At 41.2% G+C, this 23,578-nt stretch overlaps 2 protein-coding genes across 8 annotated transcripts in view; one reads left to right on the top strand and one right to left on the bottom strand.

The window, feature by feature from the left end:
• Positions 1–10,929, top strand: part of SRPX (sushi repeat containing protein X-linked) — a 40,436-nt gene extending 29,507 nt beyond the window's left edge. For all 4 annotated transcript variants that reach the window (XM_088160371.1, XM_014876850.2, XM_088160372.1 and 1 more), the window contains 6 exons: positions 2,919–3,045; positions 4,898–5,019; positions 5,673–5,852; positions 6,273–6,406; positions 7,701–7,822; positions 9,892–10,929. In XM_088160371.1, the coding sequence (XP_088016497.1) occupies positions 2,919–3,045; positions 4,898–5,019; positions 5,673–5,852; positions 6,273–6,406; positions 7,701–7,822; positions 9,892–10,072 (866 nt within the window). In that variant the 3' untranslated portion in view covers positions 10,073–10,929. The remainder of the gene's footprint in view (positions 1–2,918; positions 3,046–4,897; positions 5,020–5,672; positions 5,853–6,272; positions 6,407–7,700; positions 7,823–9,891) is intronic.
• Positions 10,930–15,910: 4,981 nt separating this feature from the next.
• The window catches only part of SYTL5 (synaptotagmin like 5), a 78,464-nt gene continuing 70,796 nt past the window's right edge, over positions 15,911–23,578 (bottom strand). For all 4 annotated transcript variants that reach the window (XM_014876836.2, XM_088160368.1, XM_088160369.1 and 1 more), the window contains 3 exons: positions 23,102–23,237; positions 22,028–22,236; positions 15,911–21,440 (listed from right to left, as the gene is read on the bottom strand). In XM_014876836.2, the coding sequence (XP_014732322.1) occupies positions 21,298–21,440; positions 22,028–22,236; positions 23,102–23,237 (488 nt within the window). In that variant the 3' untranslated portion in view covers positions 15,911–21,297. The remainder of the gene's footprint in view (positions 21,441–22,027; positions 22,237–23,101; positions 23,238–23,578) is intronic.

The raw sequence follows: 23,578 nt of genomic DNA, 5'->3' as shown, positions 1-23,578 counted from the left end.
GCAGAGAACCAAGGCTGCAAGGTTCTGTCACTCACTTTCAGTCCAAAGTGAGTAGCCAAGCATTACCACTTTAATAGAGATGAGTCTGATGTAAATGGCCAGCACTTTACAATGCTTCTAATATCCTTTGGTGATTCCTAAGTGAGCAGCTCCTTGGTAGCCTGGGATTACTGTGCTGCTCTTCTGGCATGTTCCCTGTGCTGGAGTCTGTCTCACTCTTCTGCTTAATGATTAAAAACAGGTTTGAAAGTAAATCTGTTGTCTGAATTTTTCTTCCTTGGGATCATGGTCTTCAAATATATCCAGAGAATGCGAATGGATTGTACTTACCAGCATGGTTGCAGTGAGCTAATTTAAATTTCAGCCTGGTTCACTCTAGTTATGCCAGCAATTTTCATTACATAGTCAGTAGTCTCCTGGGAACCTCGGCTGGAAGAAGTATTTCTATATACATAAATCAGAAGAGAGATAAACAAACATTGAGATTTAACTTTCCTGACTACTAAAAATTTCAGCACATAGTGAAGTCTCAGCCTGCTGCCCCTGTTTCTGGGAAGCCTCTGATAAATGCTTCAGCAGCCACCCACAAAGGAAAGTATTTTTTGGCCATCTGAAGTGGCTACCAGTAATTTAAAGCATATGGGTGGTAGAATGTTTATGCTTAGTGTCTTGTGTGTATGATAACTTGGTTTTCCTCACAATGTCTGTGGCTCAGTCTAGGTTGGCAAATGGCTTTGGAGCCTCTCAGCTGTGGCCTGATGTTCATAAAATACTTTTCAGGTTTCCTGTTACTTGGTGTTGTACAAATGTAGAAATGAGCTGCTTAGGTCTAGACTGTTTGTGGTGTCTCTTGTTTTTGTTTGCAAAAACAAGCTTTGTCCTTCTCAGTGGTGTGGGGCAGAGGAAGGAAAATAAACCTTTTAAGTTTGGAAATGATAAATTATTGTCCTCTGTATTTCCTGGCACTTCCTGAAGCTCATCTGTTCGTAGAGATGGTGTGCTTATTACAAAGGATGTTGTCTTGCAGAGTAAAGTAAGCAAGTACCTTAAGCAGCAAAGAAAAGAGGCTAAGTTAGCACTAACATTTCTTTTTTATTCCAAAAATGTGGAGTAGTTGTTGGCTAGGGTTTCAAGTCCCAATTTTTGCCTAGGATTACAGGTGCCAAGTAACCGAGTAAAAGTAATACTAAGATTTAAGTTGTGGTAATACTACATAGTTTGGAGAAGGTTCCTTCAAATCTTGTGTGCACACAGTTCCTATATGCAAATAGTGAGATCAGCTGTTAGCAGACTTTCATTAGGTTGTATTTTGACCTCTTGATAGTCAGGATAGATATTTGTTTGTGACCAGACATCACAGACGTAATTGTGGCCGGACATAATTCTAACAGTATAATGATGTTTGCAATTGAACACTTGTTCTTTAGTGTAATTCAGAAGCTGCAGAACTGCAGCCTACACAGTGGCCAGGAGAGGACTGACTGAACAGCTCTCTTCCAATTGAGAAGTGAAATTGGGGGGAGCAATGAAATACAAAGACAGAAAAGGCTGTTTAATTTCTTAACTTTTATATGCAATTAGTTGCACTGTGCACAGTAGGGATGCTACTTGAGATCAGAGGCATGGGGCTGGTATCCATTCATGGAAGTGTCTTGGGGATTCCACAGCTTCTGGCATTGAGTATGGCTAAAATTACTTCAAACCTGAACTTAAAGTGCTCTTGAAAACAAGGGGCTTTCCTCTACCTTTTTGTACTGCAGTTGCACTGTGTAGCATTTTTGCACTAAATTATGTTGGCTTTGCAGTGCAGCAGTGAAGATTCACGTAGGAAAGGCATAAGTCCTTTCAATAGTCAAACGTATTCATTAAAAGGGAGGGGGGGAAATATATATATTTTTTAAATTAGATATGTTCCAGCCGTGACTTACAGAAGTCCTTACAGTTAGTGAGTATTCTGTCCTAACAAAGCAGGCTGTCTCCTGTCCCCACCCTGTAAGAGGGAGGCTATCCCTCATGTTGCTGAAATAATTTTGATTAAAAGAAAAATCAATAACACAGCTGGTTTTGGTTATCAGTTAGCTAAAAATGCCAATACTCACTTGAATGATATTTCCATTACATCTTTAATGGACTGTAATATGCATGGAAGTAGATATTTCCTCTAGAAGACTGAAAAATGTCACTGTCTTTTCTTCTGGAGAGATTGCCTTTCTCTGCTGATTGTATAACAGAGGTTGTGGTAAATGGCTGTCACCAGGCTAAGTCATCCTTTTGTCAAATCCTGAGGCTATATTGATAGAATGCTTGTCCTAGTAGTGCTGGCTACTGATGTAAGACATTATTATAAGAGTTACTAGGAAAAAATCAAATGTCACATTGATTCTCCACAGAATGGTAATTGTGCCAGGCTTCTGTTGTTTCTCATGTTGCCATTACTGTAGGAAAAATACCCAGCATATTAAGAGTAACATGTAAAGTTACTGTGCAGAGACAGATTGATGTTCAGTGTGCTTTTAAAATGCTCTTAATCACATTAACTACTGCCCGGATGAACGAAGAAAAGAATGCAGATAAACAGAACATCCAGGCTCCTTGGCTGTGATCTTGGACGTCCCTCCTTGGAGTTCAAAGCCATCCATTTGCCGATGTTACTTTTTAACTGAACTACGTACAGAAATTTACAGTAACTACTTTTAGCTGGGTTTTTTGCTTTGCAAAGGGCTGATCGATGTCAGCTCTTCCTACAAAAAGGTGAGAAGTAGAAGCTCCAGGTGCCTTGGCTGGGATGAATCCAGGGCTGAGGAGGCCAGCTGGGGGTTGTCCCGGGTTACCCTGACAGCAAGGGAAGGAGCTGTGAAGAAAATGCAGAGCTCTAGCAGGTGCTGCAGTGCCCTTTTCTGTGACATTCGTTTAAACAGATACTGAACCTCCGAGGATCCAGTGCCCGAGCGTGAAGGAGAAAACGGCGGAGCCCAACAAGCTGACAGCCAGAGTGTTCTGGGATACCCCGGAGGGGCGGGACACTGCCGACGGCATTCTCACCGAGTACGTGAAAATATCCACGTCTGCATTTTCTCCTTCTTACTCTTTTGGTAGCAATTCAGCAGGCCAGGTATCCTTTTCCCTTCATTCATCCAAGATGGTTTTTTGTCGCTGTCACATATCACAGCTCTATAAAGAATTTTACGTTTAACTGGAAAAGCTGGCAGTTTGGAGGTGAGTTGTTCAGGAGCTGGATACCCAGTTGTGGTTATTTAGAGCTGGTGGAATAAACAACATCAGCTTTTTGGCTGCACCTGTGAAGTTCTGCAGAGCTTCTTTGGGGTCTCATAATCAGCAAGTTTTCTTACACCAAGTTACCTTTTGTACATAGGAATGAAAGCTGAGTAGTGCATTGGAGGTAACAGAAGAGGTAGGTTTGACTATTTAAAAAAAACAAAAGTGTGTTGCAAAATAATATCTGCAATCATCTTAAGGTTTCTTCCTAAGGTAGTGCTGGCTACTGATGTTCCAGGATTCTGCAGTTACCTTTAAAGTAACATTTCTTGTTTGTAGCTTTGATGGATTTAAACATTGGGTTTAGGCATAACACTTCAAAATTTGTCAGTTTCTGTGTTTTCACAGACCCATTTTCCAGAGGAACAGGGTGTACTACTGGTGGTACTACTTTCTCTGGTTTTTTCCATTTTTATCTTGTGGAATTTAGGTCAATCTATCTGGATTATTTTAATGGTGGGAGCATGTAAATCTGTTTCTTCCAGTAAGCAAGTTACATCGTTACATTAGTGGACTGGTTAAGCTTAAAAGCTCAAAGTTGCTAAGCTTAAAGATGTTTACAGTTTCATGTGGATACAAAAAACTGATGAAAGACAATGATATTGCCCTTTACTGCTATAATTTAATAATTTCATAAAGAAGAATCCGTTACATAATTAAAAGCTTAGTTGCCCTTAAGGTCTGACGTAACAATACGGTGACAATTAACAACATCAAAAATTACACCTGGTAAAGTAAAAACTTGCAAAATATCAGAATGAAGACATTCCTAAGCCTTTGACAAAGGAAGATCTGATAGGCAAAAAAAAAAAAGGGGAATATCCCATGTAGATTTTGTCATACCAGTAACTGTTGTCGGCTCAAAAGAGCCAAGCTCTTGACTCAGTGGAAGCTTTGTCATAAATCACATCTCTGTTTTTATAAAACATTGCTAAACTGTGCTGTTTCATAGAGTATGCAGTGCTTTTCATAAATGTACAGTCCTTTAGTTTCAGAAGTACAAAAGCTTTTCCATTACATGGAAACCTCTTAGGTTACATGCTCTCTGCTTCAATACTGAGATTATGTTTTATACTTCTGAATTATCCCATCTTATTTGCTGGACAGGGGCAAATTCCAGGTGAAAATACTGCTGTGGATCACTACACTCTTCTGCTGTGACACTGAATCTCACTTTCTGTTCCATTTCTGTACATATTTATGGTCACAATGACAATCATAGGAGCAGCTCAGAGAAGCCAAATGGGAATACATCCCTACTGTAAGAGGCTGGGAGTTTTCTTTCTTAATGTTGACTTTTTCTTATGTAAGTAGAAGGAAGCTTGAGTTCCTCTGGGCGTGATGGGCTTGGCTACACTTTGGATTGTTTTATAGGAAGGGAGCACATCCTGCCCACTCTAACCTCCTTGTCTCAGCAGCGTGGGCTCTAGGTAGCAAATTTAAATGCTCTGGTTGCTGCTGCCCAGCTTCTTCCTTTGCTTAGTCTCAAATTTTCTGTCCTGCAGGCAGCCAGACAACCCTGGCATGCCACAAACATCCCACTTCAGGCTTTTACAGCATTGTGAGTAAATAAATACTGGTGAATTTATGAATGTCTGTCTCCTTTTATCTCTTGGTTTAGTGTTATTTTGAAAGGCCTGCCACCAGGGTCACATTTTCCAGAAGGCGACCACAAAATCCAGTATACTGTGTATGACAGAGCTGAAAACAAAGGCACTTGTAAATTTCTTGTTAAAGTCAGAGGTAAGGATGATGTTGTACCCTGAAATACAGACACTGATTTGCACTTGGCTTTGTAGGCAATTTGCAGATGTCTTCGTTTCTGTATTTATCTGCATATGTCTGTGTATATAAACTCCTGTGGTGATTCTGAAAGGGATATAGTCTTGCTGAAGGCCCTGGGGGCCAGGTCTGCAGCACTCCTGCACATCCAGGAAGAGCTGCTTTGATCAGCCCTGCCTCCAGCTCCACGCCCCTTCCCTCCTGACAGCTTCTCTGTGATACGTAGGCTATGAGCTGCTGGAACCAGGAGGTGAAGGCATTTTTTTCAGCTGAGGCTCACATCTCTCAAGCAGGGCTGCCCTTTCACAGGTGCAGATATTAACCTCTGGAGTTGAATATACAGAGGTGACCTATAGTTTTCAGCTTCAGGCCTTTGTGCTCCATGACCTTTTGTCACATGCATACACCTACACATCTGTTTCATTTTATGTAAGAGTGAGGGGTGGGGGAGTTCAGGTTGGTTGCTTGGGGTTTTTAAGTACGTGACTAATAATACAGAAAGCAAACAGAAAAATGTCTTTGGTACTGGTATTGCACTGACCTGTGCTACCTTAGTAACCAATGGTGATTCATTCTGTGTCTTTCATTTTGTTTTTTTTTCCTCTTGCTCAAAGTCAGGCGCTGTGTGAAGTTAAATGCCCCAGATAATGGCTACATCAAGTGCTCAGGTGATGGAAATAACTATGGGGCTACCTGTGAGTTCTCCTGCATTGGTGGCTACGAGCTGCAAGGAAGCCCAGCTCGAGTCTGCCAGTACAATTTGGGGTGGTCAGGAGTGGAGCCAACCTGTACACGTAAGTGAGTATTTCACCACTCTGCCAGGAGGAATCCAGCACAATGGTTCTTAGGGCAGTGAGAATTTGGGAAGGGGGTGTGGGATGGAATACAGTTGCAGTGTCCCAGAGGTAGGAAACTTAACATCATCTTTGTCTCCCCTGCCAGTTCGCACTTATGACTGAAGCCTTTGCCACCTTTGAGTGCTCCTTCCTAGAGTTTGTTTTAGCTCAAAGCCTTCCACAAAGTAACACATTCTGGAGTCATTCCATTGTGCAAGTTAGAACAGTCTGCAGTAAAATTGTTGGCTACAACGAGGCCAGCATTTCACTCATATCTTCTTTATTATTTTGTCTTGTTCTTGTATTTCTGTTGTCTAACTCTGCCTCTAGAAATAGATCTGTTTTCAGTATGCTCCATAATTTTTAATTTTATTCCAGCCATGAATATTAATGTGAATGTGAGGACTGCAGCTGCACTTCTAGATCAATTTTATGAGAAGCGGAGACTGCTAATTATTTCAACCCCTACTGCAGCTAACTTCTTCTACAGGATGCAGCTGGGGATGCTGCAGGTAAAACATATTTAAGGGCGATGTGCGACTATTTCTTTTCTTTAAAGAAAGACACAAGAGGACAAACTCCACTGTTTTATATAGACCCACAAACTTCAGCTGTTCCGTTGTAGCCACTGGAAGATCTGGCTCAAGCAGTCATGGTTTCAGATTAATCCTTTTTACAGGGGTTTGGGTTGAAATAGCCCCCCACTCTCTAACTCAGCTCAATTCTGGATTGTGCTGCCTCTGACCAGTCACTGAAGCCCAGGCAGTTCTGGCCCTTCCATTCTCCCCAGATTAATTTAACTTGGTCTCAATAATAATTCCCTATCTCAGCTGCTGAAGAAGTTTTTAAAAAACCCAAACCTAACCCTCCAGCTCTTAAGCAGCTCCTGCAGACCAGGCTTACAGAATTTGCAACTACAATCCAAGGAAGTGCGAATAGCTTCAAAAATAGAAAGTGCACCAGAACCACAAAGGGCCAGAGACACAGCACAGAAATCATCCAGAGTGCTGGAGATAACACTGGGGTGATTTGTTCCAAAAACCCCAAAACACCTGGTAATTTTCCTTTTTATGTGTTGTGTGATGCCTTTGTTGGTTTTTTGCTAGACTTAGGGATAGATCTCCAAAATATATCTGTGTCCTCAGGGAAAGGAAGGAAAGGAGACACTCCTTTACAAGTGTTTCCATCTTGTTTTTCCTTCTCACAAGTTGTAACAAAATGCAGTATAAATAATCATTGAGATATGAATATGATGATGTTTAACTGCTGGCTTAAATGACAGTTGTATTTAAGAAAAGAAAAAAACAAAACCAGCTCCTTTTCCCTATTAGATAAACCTGGCAAGAGAATTCAATATATTGATCAAACTGAATTTAATGGCTATAGCACATTTTCCACTTCTTGACAAATGGGCAAATGAGCTGGCATGGAAGAAAACTTTCTGCAGTCAACTTCTGTTTCACATAATTTTCTTTGATTGCCAAATAAGATTTTTGGTATAATGCTTAATATCTTGACATCTTTTCATGTAACTACAGACACAAGTTGATATTTCTCCTGGGTGGTCTCTGTGTTGGTTTTCTTAGAGTATCTGAGAATCTGTTGCTTAACCTCCACTTGAGTCATTAAGCTCCCATTCTTTGCCATGAGAATCTGAGTGTCTGCAGAATATGCTCTCAAATCAGTTTAAAACATTCAACTAACATAAGAAGAGGGGACTCTGTGGACACTTGCTGCACACTCCAAACATCCCCCAGTTCTCTCAGGAATAACCAACACCCCTCTTTCTCCTCTTACCCCTCGCAGCCGGCACAGTGCGGGTTAGACCTGCGGCACGTCACCGTGGTGGAACTGGTTGGTGTCTTCCCAGCACAGATAGGAAGAATAGGAGTGAAGCTGCTGCCCCCATCACTTGCCCTACAGCTCAGGTAAAGGAAGCTCTCACTGCTGTTGGCTTTGCACCTTATCCTGCAAGATGCATTGCTTTTGATCCTTGCATCTTACTCTCCAAATACATGTATTCTACTCTAATATACACAGCTAGACACTGGAAAGTAGATATTGGTGAGCACACTTAAGAATTAATTTGCTCTATATGTAATAATTACAGCAAACTAAAACACAATAATATGTTTAATTATATATTTGTCTGTGTTCATAGGCATATAAGTATATTTTTGGGTGCTGCCACTGAAAACACTTCAGAGTCTGTCTGTATTTGTATTGGAGTTGTTCCTTTGTAAGGACAGCCCCAAGTGGCAGAGACAGCCCATCCTCTGCACCAAGGCTGGTGGTGGTTGTGGCCATGCCCAAAGGGGAAGCAGTTAAAGAGGAAACTCTTTGAAGTCCCACATGTAGGAGTGAGATGGGCAGTGTTTTAAAGAGGAAATTATCTCAGCCTTCCCAGCCTGACTGCAGCATCAGCAGTTTTATTGAGGTGCCTAAACTGTTTTTGACTTGGGTTTAGGCTGGCAGAGGATTGGTTTCCACTGGAAAGGGAGACTTCAAGTGCCAGCATTTCCTAGGGACTGGAAAAGAAAAAAAAGCCAAAAGTGAAGGCCTCGTTGGCAGGAAAATAAAGAGTTGTTCAGAAAAAAGTCAAGGAGCATTTTAGGCAACTTAACCTGTTATATGCCCGAGGAAAGGGATTAAGTTTTAATTGTAGGCAATGAAAATTGCTGACACAGCAGAGAGGGGATTTTAAAAACTTATTTAAAAAAACCTGTTCTCAATAAAAGAAAAAGGAGAGCACAAAAACACGTGTTTTTTTTTTAGAATAAAGACACTTTTATTAAAGTTGAAATGGTTTTCTTATGGCTCTGTAGAAAATAATAAGCTCTCTTAACACCTGATCCCTTGCAACCTTTAATGAAGCTACATTTCAGAAATTGGTATTGTATGACCTGCTCTGCACTCATTGATTTTTTTCTTTTTTGTTGCTTAGTGTGTGAATTAACAGCTTTTCAGTTCTGCAAGGTGCTCAGATCAATATGAAATGCACTTTTAAGAGTGAAGGTGTTGTCCCAAATTGACGTTTCAGGAAGCTAATGAGCACAGATACCCCATTTCAAACTTTGGAAAGCACAGTTTAGCATTTGGATTTTTAGAAGCATTTTTTCATAGGTGATATATGGCAGAAAATGAATATAGTTTTCTGTCACCATGGCTTAGCTTTAATCTTTATTTTAGTTTGAATTTAATGGCCAAGCTCCCTAATTGTGACAAGACTATGCCTAGAGCATTCCGACTTGTTAGGAGGCTGAGGAAGGCCAATTTTGGTGCTTCACACCTTTCCAAAATCCCCCCAGACTCTTCTTCATGGCAGTTTTCTCTCATTCTGTCATGGCTGCCTGAAATTATTTACCCCACACTAATGATGTTGACTGACTGCATATCTAAGGATCTTCTAGTACATTACTCCTTCAGGCAAATGATGAAAAGAGCATCACTGACAAACTTTTGTTACTTATGTAGCTTTTGCTGCTTGAGGAGCTTAAATGACCACTTCCACCACTTTGGAAGAAGGACTCCTCCATGATTAGCAGTGGCTTTTATTCCTCTAAAATTAGAGTCACAGATGATTGTTATTACTAGGTAGCAGTGAAAGCAGACTCCAATAATTTTGTCCTGCTTTTTGTTACTGTAATTTCTATACCGAGGAAAGCCAAGAAATGGAAGCCAAGAAGGAGAATAGTCTTACTTAAAACTCAAGCATCATCACAAGGATTTTCTTTAGGCAATGTTCATATTACCTTTTTTGTCTAACCTTGTTTCACTCTTGTGACAGCAATGGGTAATGGCAGGTGCAGTCACCTTGACACTCCTCTAGTGCTGAGGCAGAGCCTGCAGCACCTACAGGCACCTGTTCTTTATCTGGAACTTTGTTAATGTTGAAACCAACTGGACTCTGTAGCCTCTGTGACCATTCCCACTTCCCTCTGCTCAGACTCAAGAGACTGGTGCTGCCCTTTAACAAAACCAGTTCCTTACTTTGCAGGCTGCTGCTGAGGATCCCCCATTACAATTTCAACATCGTGGTGATGGACAAGCACGGCATGGACAAGGAACGCTACCCTTTCCCTGCAACACCAGCTGAGCTCTTTGCCCTTATTGACAAATTCCCCTTGAGAAAAGATGAGATGAAACTGCAAGCAGAAATTGGTCAGTCTTGTCCCTAATTCAGTATTTCAGGGCCTGCAGTTGTGAATTTTTTTTAATCCACATAATTCTCCCCTTGGTGCTACACAAAGCATGGCGTTTTTAATCACTGATGTGATTTTTTGTGTGTATTGGTAAATCTGTCCAGCCATGTAGCTGCTCTGCATAGAAGGGTGCACAATGCTCTTTTGTACTTTCAGTCATCATAGAATCATAGATCATAGAATGGCCTGGGTTGGAAGTGACTTTAAATGTCATCGAGTTCCATCCCTGCTGCCGTGGACAGGGACATCTTGCACTAGACCAGGTTGCTCAGAGCCCCATCGAGCCTGGCCTTGAACACAGCCAGGGGTGGTGCAGCCACAGCTTCTCTGGGCAGCCTGTGTGCCAGTGCTTCACCACCCTCACAGTGAAGTATTTTTCACTAAACTGAACCTGTTTTCTTACAAGTTGAAGCCATTCCCCCTTGTTTGTCACTCCACTCTTGTAAAAAATCCCTCCCCATCTTTTCTGTAGGCTCTGTTCAGGGACTGGAAGCCCACAATTAGGTCACCCCTAAGCCTTCTCTTTTCCAGGCTGAACAATCCCCATTCTCTCAGCCTTTTCTCACAGGAGAGGTGTTCTGTCCCTCTCATCACCTTGGTGGCCTTCTCTGGACTTGCTCTGACAGGTTGATGTCCTTCCTCCTGCTGGGGACCCCACAGCTGGATGAATGTGGATGTAGGATTTACTACCTAATGGAATTTCTTGTACAGAGAGTGAAGAACTGAGGCATGTTTCTGGGAGTTTATTTTGGATTTTTCATTCAGTGTAAAACTGGGGTTTCTTTCTTACTGTTCATAATTCTTTTTATTAATAAAATATTGTTTTGCAAACAGATAGTTGTCTAAAATTCCTCTTGGGGGTTACAGTTGGTCGACTGATGCAAAAGTTGGTTCAAAAGATCTTTCTGCAAACCATTATAAAAGACATTAGCCTCACATTGAAAGCGTACGAGGAACCCACTGCTACCTTTTAGTTCCACTAAAAAAGTGTCAATCACAGACAAAAACCTTAAGCCAAAGGCAACACAAGCATCGATTTTCAGCAGCAGCAAGGAGAAAATTGGTGATAGCAGGAGCGTGGAAGTCATTGCCACAGGGAATATGATGAAGGAGCAGTAATTACTAAGGCCCATGTCCTGCAATTCTTGATAGGAACATACGCTCTTACCTGCTACACTTGTGCTTGTGGCTTTTAATGTCCAACAGTCTTGGAATAGCAGACTGTTTTTTCCCCCTCTTCACCTTGGAGACAGACCAGGCTGTTGCTTGATGGCAGAGAAACATTACTCCAGGGAAATGTCATCAAGGATTTGTCACTTCCAGAGCTGTGAAAATACTTGTTTGCAAGTCATCACTTTGAAATTAAGAAAAAAATGTTCCCTGTTTAATAAAAAAATACCAGGAGGCAATCAAAACAGGAAAAACATTTCATTTGTTCTATTTCAGCCCACAGTCTTGACAATCCACTGCAAAGAATTCACATCATGAATGAAGAACACAAGTATCAGAGGAGTGAAACTGTGAGTTAGTTTGGATGCCTGTTCATAGGGTATGATGCATGATTTGACTGTCTGAACTAGCACTCCATCATTTGTGCTGTTCATTCTTGCCCTTCCAGAGCAGAGTCTTTTTTCAGCCAAATGCTTGTTTGACCATAAAAGTAGAGTTTTAAATTTTACAGTGGTGTCCGCAGAAGAACAGTTTTACCAGCATCTTTAAAGCAATCCTTAATCAGAATTTGGCCTCTCACATCCTAAAAAGGAAAGGAAAGGAAAGAAAACTCTTTTAAAAAGATTGGTCCTGCAAGTGAATTTATGAGAGAGTGGATGTGAAGAGAGGTAAGTCAGCCTTGACACCAGCTAACAAAAGCTAATTTGTGGGCCAAAGCATGACAGCACCAAGGAGGAGCAGTGTGGGGGTATGCTATGTCTTCTGAACAGGATGATCTGCTTCCCAGTGTTGGGAGAGTGCTGCTGAACACCCAGCAGCAGCTGTGAAGGCATGGATTGGCCCTGCAGTACAGATGCCAAAGGCCAAGAAGATCAAGATGCACCTTTAACTCTGCAGATGGTAGTGCCAAGTTTGCCAGGATGAGCAGCTGAGGAGCAAGGAAGCCCTGGGCTTTCCAAATGTTACTGGTAGGAAAAAGGGGAAAGGGTGACAAAAAAAAAAATCACAGAAATACCATTTCTCTTCCAAACCTGACCAAACAAACAGTAAGGTTAATGCTGACCTCCCTGTAAAGGAGCAAGGAGGGTAAGAGCCCATAGGGTGGTGGACACAGCTGTACTCCAAGCTGCCTTCTCTCTGCTGCCTAACAGCAGTCAGTGGTTAAGGAAATCAGGACTGGACACACCAAGGACATGGACCTGTGGAAGGAGACAGAGAAGAGCAACTGAGGTCGTGCAAGGGTTGGAGCACCTCTCCTGTGGAGACAGGTTGAGGGCACTGGGGCAGTTCAGTCTGGGGAAGAGAAGGCTCCAGGGAAACTTAGAGCAGCCTAAAGGGGCTAAAGAGAGCTGGAGAGCGATTTTCAGAAGGGCATGCAGTGATAGAAAAGGCCTCAAGCTGAAGGAGGATAGGCTTAGATTAGTTTGTTAGGAAGAAATTCTGAGTGTGATGAGGGCCAGGAATCTGAAGGTGTTCAGGGCCAGGTTGGATGGGGCTCTCTTGAGCATGTCTAGTGGAAGATTGCCTGCCCACAGCAGCGAGATTGGAACAAAATTATCTCTAAGGTCCCTTCCAGTGCAAACCATTGTGTGATTGTGTGATTGTGTTCTTGTGGAACAAAAGCAGCCCAAGGACACATCCGTACACAGACTGCTGTGGCCCCAGTTCTCTGGCTCAGGTTCTTCAGCATGCACATGTTTAGAGCATGAATCACAGGTAGACAGGTTGAGGATTTTTTTCCCCCTCACTTTCCTCACTGAGAAAGGAGAGCAACTGACCTCCAATGATTTAAAATCTATTACAAAAATAAAAATCTCAGATGGGCCTGATTTTTCTCCTGTATTGCTGCAATTCCAATCTGCTGCTGCTCCATTTTGATTTAGGTACAGAGTCAGTGCATTCAGTTATCTATCATGACTGGACGAACAGGAGCAGGGCTTTACAATTGCTACAATCAGAGAAGTGATTGCAATCACCAGGCTGTTACAGGAAATTGAATTAAGTGGAGGAGAGTGCATGAGTGATTGGATTATTAGTTATATTCTGTACAAAACATCTATTAAAATCCTGTGATAAAGAAAAGCTGTTCTTGATTAGTAATACAAGGTTTCTGGCATTTTCTGTTGTACATTTTTGTGGGGAGGAGGGAAAAATACCATGTGCTATCTCTGTTTTGGAGTTAAATCAGCCTTTGTGTATGGTATGCAGGGATTTGGTAGAATGGCCTTTGGGGAGGGTTTGAACAAGGGATTTGGCATTTCTGGCTTTAGACCAGCATTTATATATGCAAATATATTCCAGTAAACTCATCCTGTACACTTCTGTTCCCAGAAAAATAACACTGCATAGGCAAGGTTCAGTATTTACACCAGTGCACTTTTTTTATTTAAGGTTTCACAGAAAATTCTCCTTCCTTGAAGTTACACTGGCTGGAGTCTCTTTTGTACTACCAACATAGCTCATCTTGCCACAGCTCTAATCCTACCACTGCTGTCAAAATGCAAATCTGATTGAAAACACGAATATTAGACCTGCCATAAGTCTTATCCTTTCCATCCCACCTCCAGGCTGTTCATTGCAGGAGATGTGACACATCACAGAGTCATGGCTGGAGGTTCCCACATCAATGTTGAGGTTCTGAGTATGAACCAGAAGACTTCAGTTATTTCAGATGAGAAAATAATTCCTGTTCCTGACCTGCAGCACCTTTTACAAAAAAAAACCCTATTGAGATAAATTGTGGGAGGCAGCAGTTTCTCAGCAAAAAACAATTTTGTAAACGGTCTGATTTTCCCCAGACTCTACCCGATAACCCATCCAGTTAGATGAGAACAACCCCTGCTGTCACACACCTCCTCTACAGCTACAGAAGAGAGACAAAATTTGACGTTGCCTGTTCCTATTCTTGAAGTTCAAAGCCCTCTTGGAGAGAAGTGTTGTGTTTAAGTGAAAACACCAGTGATCCCTTACAGCTCTGCACTAAACAGCCACAACACGGGACTTCATTACAGCTCACTACTTACATAAGAGCATGAGTCAGACTGCATCACATAATTAATGAAAATGCAGAGGCTAAAGAGTAACCTGGAGCGTATTTAAATGCTCTTACGATCACAACCCACTTTTTAAATTGAGGTGAGGGAATAATAGAGCTCAGGCTGTGCAATCTCAGTGCTTGAACACTTCCAGCCTCTCACCACAGTCTCTGTTCCTGCTTTACATTCCCAGGAAGCAAAAAGGGAGTGACTGCTTCATGCTCTTAGGAAGTGGCACAGCTCCTCTTGGCCATGTAGTTGCCCATTTCTCTCTCCCCATTTTTGGCTGGAGGATATTTTTACAGCAGCTTGGTGAAGAGAAGAGTGGGAAACCACCTGCAGATGCTGGAAGGCAGAGAGCAGCAAGGCTGCCTGGGCTAGAGGAGCCAGTGAGGACATGGGGCAGCTGAGGAGAGCACATGCTTTTCTTCTCTGGCCTCTTTCAATCAGTGACCCAGCTGCTGCAAGCTCTGTGAAACGCAGAGGGAACAAATGGGAATGCCACTGTCCGTGCAGAATGTGCTAGTGCATATCTAGTTACCAACATGTCTCCCATTGCCACCCACAAGGCCAAAAAGTAACCAAAACCTGAATTTCAATAAATAGGATGGCACGTACTTCAGAATTTACAAGGAGAATTTGTCATCTATTACCTCAGAGAGGAGGAGGAGCTACAGTTCAGTTGTACAGGAGTGACAGAGGTATCTTCCAGACCTTCGAGCAAGTCCTTGAGTACAGTCCTGAGCAAAGGTACAGAGAGCAGAGAAATGGCAGGAGGGTTCTTCCCCTGCCTAGAGCTGCCTTCCAGTTTTTGGGTGTCTGACCTACCCATAAAGGCCAGAACCAGCACAGGGACGAGCTAGACGAGGGTGGTGTGAGGGCAAAAGAACCTGTGCCCAAACCACAGCAAGAGACCACCGAGCCCTGCTGAACTGGTGTCCCCTCAGTGGGCACAGGAACTGAGCCAGGCTTTCAGACTGCTCCAGAGCCCAGGAGCAGGGTTTGCCTCCTTTCTCACTGGGAAGGCACAGCAAGACACAAAAGCCCAGGGAACTGGAGGGCCACAAGAATATTTAAGAGAGCCCTCAGCTCTGAGATAAGTTGAAGTGAACACAACTCTGATGAAAGTGTAAATTGAGGGGTCGAATACTTGCTGATTTTTCTTATAATAATAATAAAAAAAGAAGTCAGAATCAGAAATTACAGAAAATATGCATTTTGAACATACCTGGATTTTCAAGTGGGCAGGATCTTGAACTAGGGAAAAGGCAGGAGATTCAGAAATGGTGAGCAGGCAGAGTTAATATACATGTAAAATAATTATTTAGCAAGGAGGAATTTCCTTTTCCTTAGAATTCCATATGTAAAAGAAATCATATTTAATGTTTATGAAGTAAAAAATAGCTTAATTTCTACACTTTAAGTGCTTTTAAGACAAAAAAAGGAGAGACAGAGACACCATCAATGGAGTCCCACCTCCAAAGACGTGCAAATCCCCTTGCCTTTGTCATCACATATAAGTGATGTTTTTACCTCAGTGAGATAATATGGGATATTCCTGGGAGACATAGTTTGCTGTAATTAATTTTAGGAGAAACAAAGACACAGCAACATTTCAGTATTTTAATTTAAAAGACATAACAGGAATCTTGACAACAGCTGCAAATGTCTTACCAGCCATCTTTGTCCACAAAACAGCGTACAATGCACAGTACAAAAATGTTCTCAGCAGAAAACATTGCTTTGTCTCAATTTGGGCAGAGCTTAACATACTGCAATGCCATTTACTGCTACTACTGTTCATGTCCAGCAGAATAATTAAACAAATTGCTAGCAACAGATTTTAAGCAGAGCGAAGGCAGCACAAGGGATATGTGACATTCTCTAATTGCTGCAACAAATGACTATGCTTAGCTTTAGGCAAACCTCACCAATTAGAACTGTTCTCAAAAATATACAGAGAGCTGTCAGGAGCAGTAGCACACATCCATGTAAATGTTACTGCCACAAACAGAACTGTTGAAATAAATAAATAAAAGGTCAAGATGCAGCCAGGGTGAGTTTCAAAAGCAACCTAAAAAGTCACCTAAAAAGCAAGCTAAGATTCAGTTTCCAGTGTCGATATACACAGTATAATTAACACTGTACTATTATCACTTATTAAACAGCATTTGCAAACATGAAATCATCAGGGAGGAAATTCATGGGCACAGTGGTAAGGTTCTGTTAGCGTGCTTCTCAGCATGTCCTGCTGAGCTATGGTAAAGGGCATCACTGCAAATAAAAGTCTGCATTCTGTTCTGGAATTCACCATCATTTCTCTAGGGTTCTCAAATGTTAACATTTCTGGGGTAAAAAAACCAAAACAACTAATTAGTTAAAATAAAAGTTTATATTGTGCATGGGGGTCAGCTCTCAGAAGATACTTGTTTCTGTCATGGTGGCAAAGTGCTGAAAATCAATACTGTATGTTAGCAAAGGAAAATTTCAGTCTTAACTTTATAGAGAAGAAAATAAATGGGGCTCTCTCATCACTTCTACACGCTGCCTCCTCCCACATACTGGGGATCAGTGTCCAGGGAGAGCCTTCTGGTCAGGGCTGCTGAACCAAAGGGAGGGCTGAAGGGAGGAGAGACCCTCGCAGAGATTGAGGTACAACTCTTACTATCTTGGGTGAGCCCACGAACCAGACAGCTGTGGAAACAGGACCCTGATCTCTTCTCCAAAGGTGTAAGAGACCCATGCAGCTTTTCTCTTCATTGATGCTACTGAACAAACTGCAAATTTTACATTCCTGAAGCTGGGCAATGTGCAGAGCCATCAAAAAGTCAAAATTACGCCAGACTAAAATGCAACCCCTGCTGTTACTTCCCCTTATCAGTTAGGACCAGTGGATGCTGAAAGGCTGCTCTGCTGTTATAGTTGAGTTGATATTTTGCAGAATGCAACTTAGAATAATTGCATTTAGCAGGGCTTAACCAGTCAGGGAAAGAAAAATCAAAAATTAATATATAAAAATACTTCGTTCATGCTGCCTCAGCATAATCTGCATTGGAAGAGGCACAGAAGAAATGTACCATGTACCATGATCAAAACATGCTCACCATCCCAGTGTTTTCTCTCTTAAACCATTACAGCTGGAAAAAAAGGATGAAAATGTGGCATCTGAAAAGCATCCAAGGAGGGCAGTGGCACTTGGATTAGCACAGGAAGATGGCAACAGCAGCCCTCAGTCTTTGCAGCAAATTTCCTCTCATCTCACTCCAGTGTAACATGGTAGAGGTAGAGGAGATAGGAAGGACATTTCTATTTTATCTGTTTTATTTATATGGAAGGTTTAGAAGCCTAAAGTCCCCATACAGCCGATAGGGAAAAACACCAGAGAGCAGGGCTGGATACCAAAATCTCTTGGCAGGGCTTGGAAAGCCCTTGGCATCAGCTCTTTTTGATAGTTATTGGTGCTATCTATACATGTGTTTACTGGCACAACTTGACCTTTTACAGCAAAAGTTGCACTTTTCTTTAATGTGTTGAACCCTCAAAATTTAATCACAAACCTTGCTGGAAAAAATATGCAGCAGAGTAAAATGTGTTTTGTAACGTGTTTTCTACACCCACCACGGAGCAGATTTCTTCTCCACTGTTGCAGCTTCAGTTGTTCAGGTTTGTATAGAAAAAGCTTTCAGAAATATCAGCTCTGTTTTATCTGTTTACTCAGAGCAGGAGTTTATGAATCAATGTTATAATTGTGGCTATTTCCGCCTAAAAATTAGCTTTGAATAAACCATTCATGTACCTTCAATACCAATAAACAGAGATAGAAAAGGAAAGTTTTGGTCTAATTCCTGGCTTTTGTCTTTTTTGTTCAGCCTGGTAACACACAGTACATGATGACACACAATTATGGGCAATTAATTCAAATATCCGGAAAACAAGAAATCACATCTGCAGTTAATCATCTTGTGCTTTTTCCAAACCATAAACCATCTTCACAGAAGAAGAGAACAAAGAGATTGAGAGACATAATTAAATGTGACATTTTCCATAAATCAGATGATTCCTACAAATGAGCTGATAACATCAGAGAACAGCAAAACTTTCCAGTTTGCTCCAGTGTTTATCTGATGCTCATCATCTCTCTGAGGCTCTGGGGAGTGTGACATCCTTTCTATTGACATTGTGCTGCAGAGCTGTCCCTGCTAACCCAGGCGGTGATTTCACTGTTCTGCCCCAAACCCACCAACAGCAAACACCACCCCCTTGGCCAGAATTCCTTCCCAGGTGAATCTGTTCCTCCCACAGGCCGAACTGCAGCCTGTCCATAGCCCAGCCTGTAATTTCAGGTGTGGGTTCAGAGTGACATTTTGGCCCTTTGGAAGGAAAAGGCAGAGCTTAAAGCCCATGTGTGTGCTGGGTGACACTTCCCAGATGAGACCATTCATCACAAACTCTGCCTTAGGACCTAAATGGGCAGAAGTTGAAACAGTAAAATACAGTATTTTTTTTGTTTGTTTCGAAGCAAGATGCAGTTTATCTAAAATCTTCATGCTTAAGAAGTTAGGAAGTACCATTCAAAAATTCGGTGAACACTTATGCTTCATGCAAAAATAAATCCAATTTAAAATTATTTTAAGTTTTTTAGTGTGGCAAATGAAAAAAATGCCCATTCCAAGGTCCAACATGGAGGATATTTTTGTTGTTATTTTTGCCATTTTCACCATCAAAATTAATCAAAGCAAATCATTCAACAGTCAATTGTTCCTCTACAACTTGAGCTGGAATTTTACCTCAAAGAATCATTTTCTTTAGATTCAACAAGTTTATCTGTTTGAAACAACTTCTAGCAAAAGAAAAAAACCTGAACTTTGTGCCTACACATCAGTGTAATATTGTTATTCCTAAAATGAATTCAGGTTTTTAGTACAAACAACCAAGACAACTCAAAACAATTCTGTTAAAGAGAGAAGTAGTTTAGGTGTCAAAACCTAGGTTTGGTTTCATTTTGAAGATACTGATAAAAATAATCTAATACTTAAAGACAGACTATTGTGATAAGAACAAGGTCATAAAATTCTTGTGCTTGATATTTGTGCTCTAATTTATCAGCTCACAGCATCTGCGGCAAGAAATGGTAGAATGACAGAATTATTTTGGCTGGAAAAATTAAAAGTCAGCTAAAAACCAAACTAAACTTCCCTCACTGCCCAATTTAAGTTGAACTTCAGAAGAAAATGAAGAAAAGATAAAGAAGGAAAATGAAGTCAGTTTTCTTGGGTAACCACTGACATTTGGTTGCCAATCTGAGATTCTGTAGGAGAATTTTCATTTTCAAAGATGACTTGGTAATTTCTGAAAATGGTGAGTCTCCAACTGGGCAAGCACTACCTCCAGGGACTTTTAAAAGTCATATCAGAACTTTGAAATAACTTATGCATAAGGAAACAAATAATTTTATTAAAACCATTTTTTTCAACACAAATAAATACTACTTTATCCAATAATATTATGATTTTATAAGACTGGCGGTAAACTTCCCTGCAGTTTCCAACCAACAAAAAACAGCATAAAATATCTTAAAAGAATTGATGTTACATTTTAAGGTTTTGAATTCAGCTCTAAATACATGTAGTTAATTTTACACTAGGACAACTACCGCTGTCAGAATCTCCAGCTGTAGTTGCTTAACTATCATATCAACATACTCTGTTGTTCAATCTAGATTTCTTGCAATAAACTTTGGGGGGAAAATCAAAATGTAGGAATAGCTATACATGTATTTACCAGTGCAAATAGAAAGCTGTATTCTGATTGTGGAAAATTCAAAAGAAATGCTGTTCACTCAGTTTCCTCATCTTCCTTGGTCTTATACCTGAAGCAATCACAACATTACTTTTGAACAACTGTCATGGTTAATAAGATTAATGATTGTATTGGCCAAGACCCACTCATCACTAAATGTACTGGGGGATGTTCAGGAGGAATGTCCTACTTGGATTATAAATAATGTGCATGAGCCTGAATGGGACCCCATTCAGAGAAGATTTTGCAGTTATGCAAATAATTTTGGCGTGTACTTTAATCCCATTCTGTTCTATACAATCTGTTGAATCAAGTTTTTGCTAACTCTGTCTGAACGTGGCATGTGTCTCATCTCAGTGACACATCAGATGGGGACTGGCATGTGGACATATTCCCTCTGTTCAATGACATCAGAAGGTCTTGGCTAGAGCTGTCAACTGAATGAAAAACACAGTAGCATCATGTAGTTCTGGAAACTGTTTGAGGATTTGTTATGATTCATTTTCATTAGAGGCTCTTTGATTATGTTGAACCAAGTCTGCCTTTTATACAAGTGCATTAAAATAACCAGAGGATGCCAGGACACCAGCACTGCCCACCAGCTCACTGCTGCCTGTATCTAGGGTGCAACACACTGCATTGGCCCTGCTTGGCTGGGTTTTGGTCCCAAGCCTATTGTGCTGCACCACTGCACAGCCCAACAAGCAAACATGAAAAAGAAACACTGTTTGTTGTCCTTCACGACATTATGGCTTCTTAACTTCCAAACACCAAAGCACAGACTCGCTCTGAATCTGCTTGCACTGTGCCACTGCTGCCTTCTGGGCCATGTCTGAGCCAGAAGGAGATTCATAAACCTGGCATTAGTCAATAAAAGACCAGCCAGAGAATTTGCTCACTCTGAGCAGTGCTCAGGCACAATGTTCATCACACACCAGCCAGCAGGAGGGACAGAGAAAGGCAGTCTGATCTCTGTACAAGGTCCAGTTCTCACTGGCTTCAGGAGAAACAATTTGCACAAGAAGCCTCAGTAAAAAATGTGCATGAAAGTGCAGAATGCATTAAAATCTCACTCAGAGCCTTAATATCCAAGGCAAAGGATACAACCCTTTCGATGTTCAAATGGGCAAAGTGACAAGAGCCTGGACACCACTAAAGCCAGGAGTACCTGTGGCACCCCCCAGGAGATAAAGTCTTTCAGAGTCTGCGTTTTCCCATGCTGGATCTCAGTGTTAACACTCCTTCCACTGCAACTCCTGGACTGTCAATCATCTTCTGCCAGAGGTGCTGCTCTTCCCCTTGAGAGTCCATCCAGTCAACCTCCTTGCCATTGCTTACACCTGACAATTGTAAAAGCATGAGGAATTTGCCATTTTAGGAAACAGTTGGATAACATCACTGCTCATTTACTACAACAGTGTACAAGCCCTTTACACTTCCACCTGTACAGGGAATTGTACTGATCAGGAGAGCACAAGTTTGTCATTGAACTCCTTCAGGCACATGGGCAGAGGCTCATAAACCTCCCCACACTGCACCACAAACTTTTTCCCAACACAGGGGGAACGGATTCACACTTCTTCCAGCTCACACCATCATCAGCAGAAAGGCTGCTGCTGGGCAGAAGCACTTGACTCCTCCTCACTGGGATGCTAAGGAATGCTTCCCAAGGTATCCACAGTTCTTTTAGACTGTGCAGAAATACAAATGGGAACATGATTTTTTGTCTCTCATTCATTGGAGGAAAGAACTAAATCATCTACAGATTATCTACATGTTGCCTTTTCTCCATTTTCAAATTCCACAACTTCCCGTATATTTTCAAAACACTCAGTGACATTTCTGTCCTTCATACACGTGAATCACATGGGGTAAGGAAAGGGGAGAGCAGAATAAGAAAAGTAACATGTGTCAGATGGGACCTTACCATTTCCAGTGCTCAAACGGACACCTCCCAAAAAAATATTACTGGAGAGTGACTCCTTGTCCCACACAGTCAGTTCCAGACAGACATTCCGTATGTCCCTTGAATTCAAGCCACTGAAGGCAAAGGTGTGATTCCACTGGGGGTTCACACTCTTTTTGACTATAGGAGTTTTGTGTTTTGTAGCTTTGCTGTCATCTGGGAGCAGGTATCTGGGAGATAAAGAAAAGGAAAATGAATATGGAAATGGATTTTCACGTAGTGTTCACAGTTTACAACAGTCATGTAGAGGCTCAGGTGGGATCAGGACCTCATCTCCCCACTGGTATTAATTTAAGCATCTGCCTCAAGTGCTTATTTTGCATTTGTGTCCCATTTGTTCTTATACCTACAATGTCAGTTACCACAAGCAGAAATTGGAATTAGGTCTCCTTGCCCCAAATCTCAACCACAAACTTTTGTTTCAGTGAGGCTAAATATAGACAGAGTCATAAAAACATTGACTCAAAGGGACCTCTCTGGAGTCATCTTGTCCAGTGTCCTTCCCAAGGCACAAGGAGAGATTGTCCAGAAAGAAATAAAAATTACTTTTTCTACTTGAAATGTATGCACTGAGTTTTAAGCACATCAGAAGATCAATAGAAATTCTGAGTTCCACCAGGGAATTAAAGACAGGATGTTTCCTGTGGACCCCATTTAGGAACAATATTCAACCCATTACTATGAATTGGAACATATGTATAATCAGCAGGCCTGAAAACTAGCATTCAGAGCAAAAACTGGCAAAGAAAAATGTTTTAATATATCTATTACTTCCTAAATGTAACATTTAAAATGGATTTATGAGAAATCCATTATAATGAGAGATGCAGGATTATGTCCATTTTTTTCAAACACAAACATTCTGTGTAGTTTGGATTTTGAGTGTCCAACACAAAATGCTGCATATCGTAAAAAAACCCCAACATATATTGTCATACTATGTAAATTTTTTGTGTACTCACATGCTTATAGGCATGTGACACAAATCTATCCAGTGTAGTCATTAAAAAAAGGAAAGGGAAAAACCCCACAAACCCTTTCACAAAAGTATCAGATGTGCCTCCTGATTTCACTGCTGTTAAATTCTTTGCTTCTTTGATAAGGACTTCTAATATGCCTCCAGATGGCAGATGAGAATCTCCTTTTTTTCCTTTTTTGAAGCCTCTCTTTCCTAAGCACAGAACAAAGTTGAAAAATTACAATCAGAAATTATATATATACACTGTAAGACTGATTTGGATATGTAAATTGTCTTGGCTAGATTTTTAAAAGTAATTTATTGCAATAGGATTAAATAATTCCTTATTAAGGCAGGGGCAGAAAATCACTCCACATTCGATAAAGAACTTGACCAAGGACTTACTGGCTAGTCCTTGCAGGACACAGCATGCTCTATCTGAAGTCCTGTCCCAATATAAGTATTTGAGGATTGCTATGCTGAACACAAAAAATTGCATGCTCAGTGAATCCTGCCCTTTCCAGAATCCACTTCCAGTGCTGACTTTAAGGCAT

The sequence above is a fragment of the Sturnus vulgaris genome, chromosome 2 (assembly GCF_052056855.1).
Source record: "Sturnus vulgaris isolate bStuVul1 chromosome 2, bStuVul1.hap1, whole genome shotgun sequence".
In the NCBI taxonomy this organism is placed as follows: Eukaryota; Metazoa; Chordata; class Aves; order Passeriformes; family Sturnidae; genus Sturnus; species Sturnus vulgaris.
This window is presented reverse-complemented; position numbering and strand designations above follow the sequence as displayed.